This window comes from Otolemur garnettii, unplaced genomic scaffold (genome assembly GCF_000181295.1).
Source record: "Otolemur garnettii isolate 467f Iridium unplaced genomic scaffold, OtoGar3 scaffold00065, whole genome shotgun sequence".
NCBI classification, from domain to species: Eukaryota; Metazoa; Chordata; class Mammalia; order Primates; family Galagidae; genus Otolemur; species Otolemur garnettii.
This window is the reverse complement of record NW_003852460.1, coordinates 2,081,013-2,083,910: the sequence shown is the minus strand read 5'-3', so window position 1 is coordinate 2,083,910 and position 2,898 is coordinate 2,081,013. Positions and strand designations below refer to the sequence as shown.

Here is a 2,898-nt window from a genome sequence, read left to right as displayed (position 1 = left end):
AAGGAGGGAGGGAGGGAAGGAAGGAAGGAGGAAGGGAGGAAGGAAGGGAGGGAGGGAAGGAAGGAAGGAAGGAGGGAAACAGGAAACAGGGAGGGAGGGAGGGAAGGATAAAGGAATGAAGGAGGGAAGGAAGGAAGGAGGAACGGAGGGAGGAAGGGAAAAGGAAGGAATGGGGGAGGGAAGAAGAGAAGGGGGAGGGAGGGAAGAGGAAGGAATAGGGGAGGGAAGGAAGGAAGGAGGGAAGAAGGAAGGGAGGGAGGAAGGGAGGAAGGAAAAAAAAAATGCCAAGACACCACATTTTAAATATTCTAACCTCAAAAAATGAACTAAGGGTGTGAGGCAACCCACCTGTGAACTAGCTCAGCCGAACCATCCCTTGATGGCTGCATTATTTCAAGACTTGGTGGGCACCATAAATATATACCACTTTCACCCATCCATCTTCAGTTAAAATAATTTTTTTTTAAAATAAAAATAACGCCATTTGTAATTACTCAAAGAAAATGGGTGCGGATAGCAATTTTGCTAAAGGAACCTTTGGTTAGGGAGAAGAAAAACTGACGGGAAAATGGCAAGTTGAGACAAAGGAGAATGTGAGATTTTAAATGAATTTGGGAAGAGCAGCGGCCTGGAATCTGAAGAGTAAAGACTTCACAGGGCTGTGATTACACACAAACTTCTGTGGGGATTTTGCACTTGGCCTAGATAAAGCTCTGTCAGTGCACTGGCAGAATGTGTTACTGTATCAAACTACCCTGTATTTCTTTGCTAATGTTGCCTCTTTGCAGGAACTAGGGTGTTTCCTCTTCTCAGAGATGAAAGATTAGATTGTAACTAAAGCTTTGCTTATGCAGCTGTGTCCCTCAAAGTCTCAGAATTCATTTCCTCATGGTTGAGATCATAGCTGGTGTTTAATCAACACATCCTTTTGCTAAAAAGATAACCATGCCCTCTCCAAATGGGTGCTCTCATCCTCTTTCTTCAGAAATCATCAGATGGGGAGGGTTCCTAATATTTCTCAGTGGCATGACTGCGCAAACTCCCAGAAGCTGAAGGGACTATTCATCACAGCACCGATAACTGATTGGGGGAAATTATTGAATTTGGGAAGAGCGGCAGCCTGGAATCCGAAGACCAAAGACGTCATAATTTTACTCAGTCCCCAAAACGGTCCCATTGCCTCAGAGAAATATATAAGCTTCCTCTCCCTTCTGTTTCATTATCGAATAATGAATGTTGGACATTTCAATTACCGAGGCCATCTCTACCTCATCCCTGTTCACATTTCAAAACCCACCTCAAATATTTCCTCTAGGTAGAGTAGAAATAACCGTTCACCCCCACCTGTTCCCAGAGTGTTTTCTAAATGTGCCAAAATATCGCTGGCCACATGACACTGAAGTTTTTTGTTCTTTAACGTATTTCCTGCAAACATCTCAGAGGCAAGAGCCAAACGCTCAGGACTTTCCTCTCCTGCCGAATCACAATAGTTACAGACATGCTTTTAATCTACCCAAAGTTGGGAGAATTCTTTCAGCATCCCTGATTTTATAACACTGTAAAATAATGTACACACAGAGGGTGTCCCTAAAATGTACACCCGTTTTAAGAAAGCAAAAAAAAAAAAAAAAACTGTATTAAGATTGTAATACTCAAGTCGTGTTTGACTTCTGCAATCACAAGAGATACTAGTTACAATATAAAAGATAATGAATGTTATTGGAGGGCAGCACCTGTGGCTCAAAGGAGTAGGGCACCAGCACCATATACCAGAGGTGGTGGGTTCAAGCCCAGCCCCAGCCAAAAACTGCAAAAAAAAAAAAAAGTTATTGGAATACTTTGAGTATTACAACTTAAGACAGTCTTTTTCTTTCTTAAAATGTGTATACATTTTTTGCACCCTCTGTATATATTGGAAATTTGCATTTTTTATTTGTATCAGTTGCATAAATGTCCCCTACATTTTCTTTTAACTATACCTGTACTGGCTGGTTGGGCAGCTTATACTTGTCATGCCAGCACTCTGGGAGGTAGATTGCCTGAGCTCAGGAGTTGGAGACCAGCCTGAGCAGGAGCGAGATCGAATCTCTACTAAAAATAGAAAAGCTAGCCGGGCATGGCGGTGTGCACCTGTAGTCCCAGCTACTCAGGAAGCTGAGGCAAAAGGATGGCTTGAGCCTAGGAGTTTGAGGTTGCTGTGAGTTATGATGCCACAGCGCTCTACCCAGGGTGACAGAGTGAGACTCTGTCTCGGGGGAAAAAAAGAAACATACATGTACGAAGTCCAGAATGCCAACTTAGATGTTGTAAGACCAGCCGTATAAAAACAATGGACATGAAACACCTCTATCTCTAAGGCTGAATTCATAACTGGCACTAAATTATATATTCCATGCAATATTCTCACAACAGAGGGTATGAATTTCCTTACCTGGGGTTCATCATGCAGCTCCAAGTAGCTTCCTTTTTTCTCTGGCAAAAGACATACACAGGTTTAAAAAGACAAAAAAAAAAAAAGTGTTACCTAAATGTTATCTTGGTATTTTTTTTAAATTAGTCTATCATCATGAAATTCCCACTGAATTTGAGCACCACATCTCAACTACCAACATTTGAAAACTGATTTTCCAATGCTGTCAACGCACAAAATTCTGAAATCTTAATGAGTTTATTTTGCTGGCTGAATGAGTTCATTTTTTCTTTTTTTGAAACAGAGTCTCATTATGTCACCTGCAGTAGAGTGCCATGGCGTCACGGCTTCAGCAACCTCAAATTCTGGAGTTTAAGCTATTCTATTGCCTCAGATTCCCAAGTAGCTGAGACTACAGGTGCCCAGCACAATGCCTGGCTGTTTTGTTGTTGTTGTTGTTGTTGTTGTAGTTGTCATTGTTGTTTAGC

General features: G+C 41.8%; 1 protein-coding gene across 1 annotated transcript in view; it reads right to left on the bottom strand.

Moving 5' to 3' along the window:
- Nucleotides 1-2,442, bottom strand: part of ARSF (arylsulfatase F) — a 28,702-nt gene extending 26,260 nt beyond the window's left edge. The window contains exon 1 of the mRNA XM_012807147.1: nt 2,432-2,442. Coding sequence (XP_012662601.1) covers nt 2,432-2,442 — 11 coding nt within the window. The remainder of the gene's footprint in view (nt 1-2,431) is intronic.
- Nucleotides 2,443-2,898: the final 456 nt, after the last annotated feature.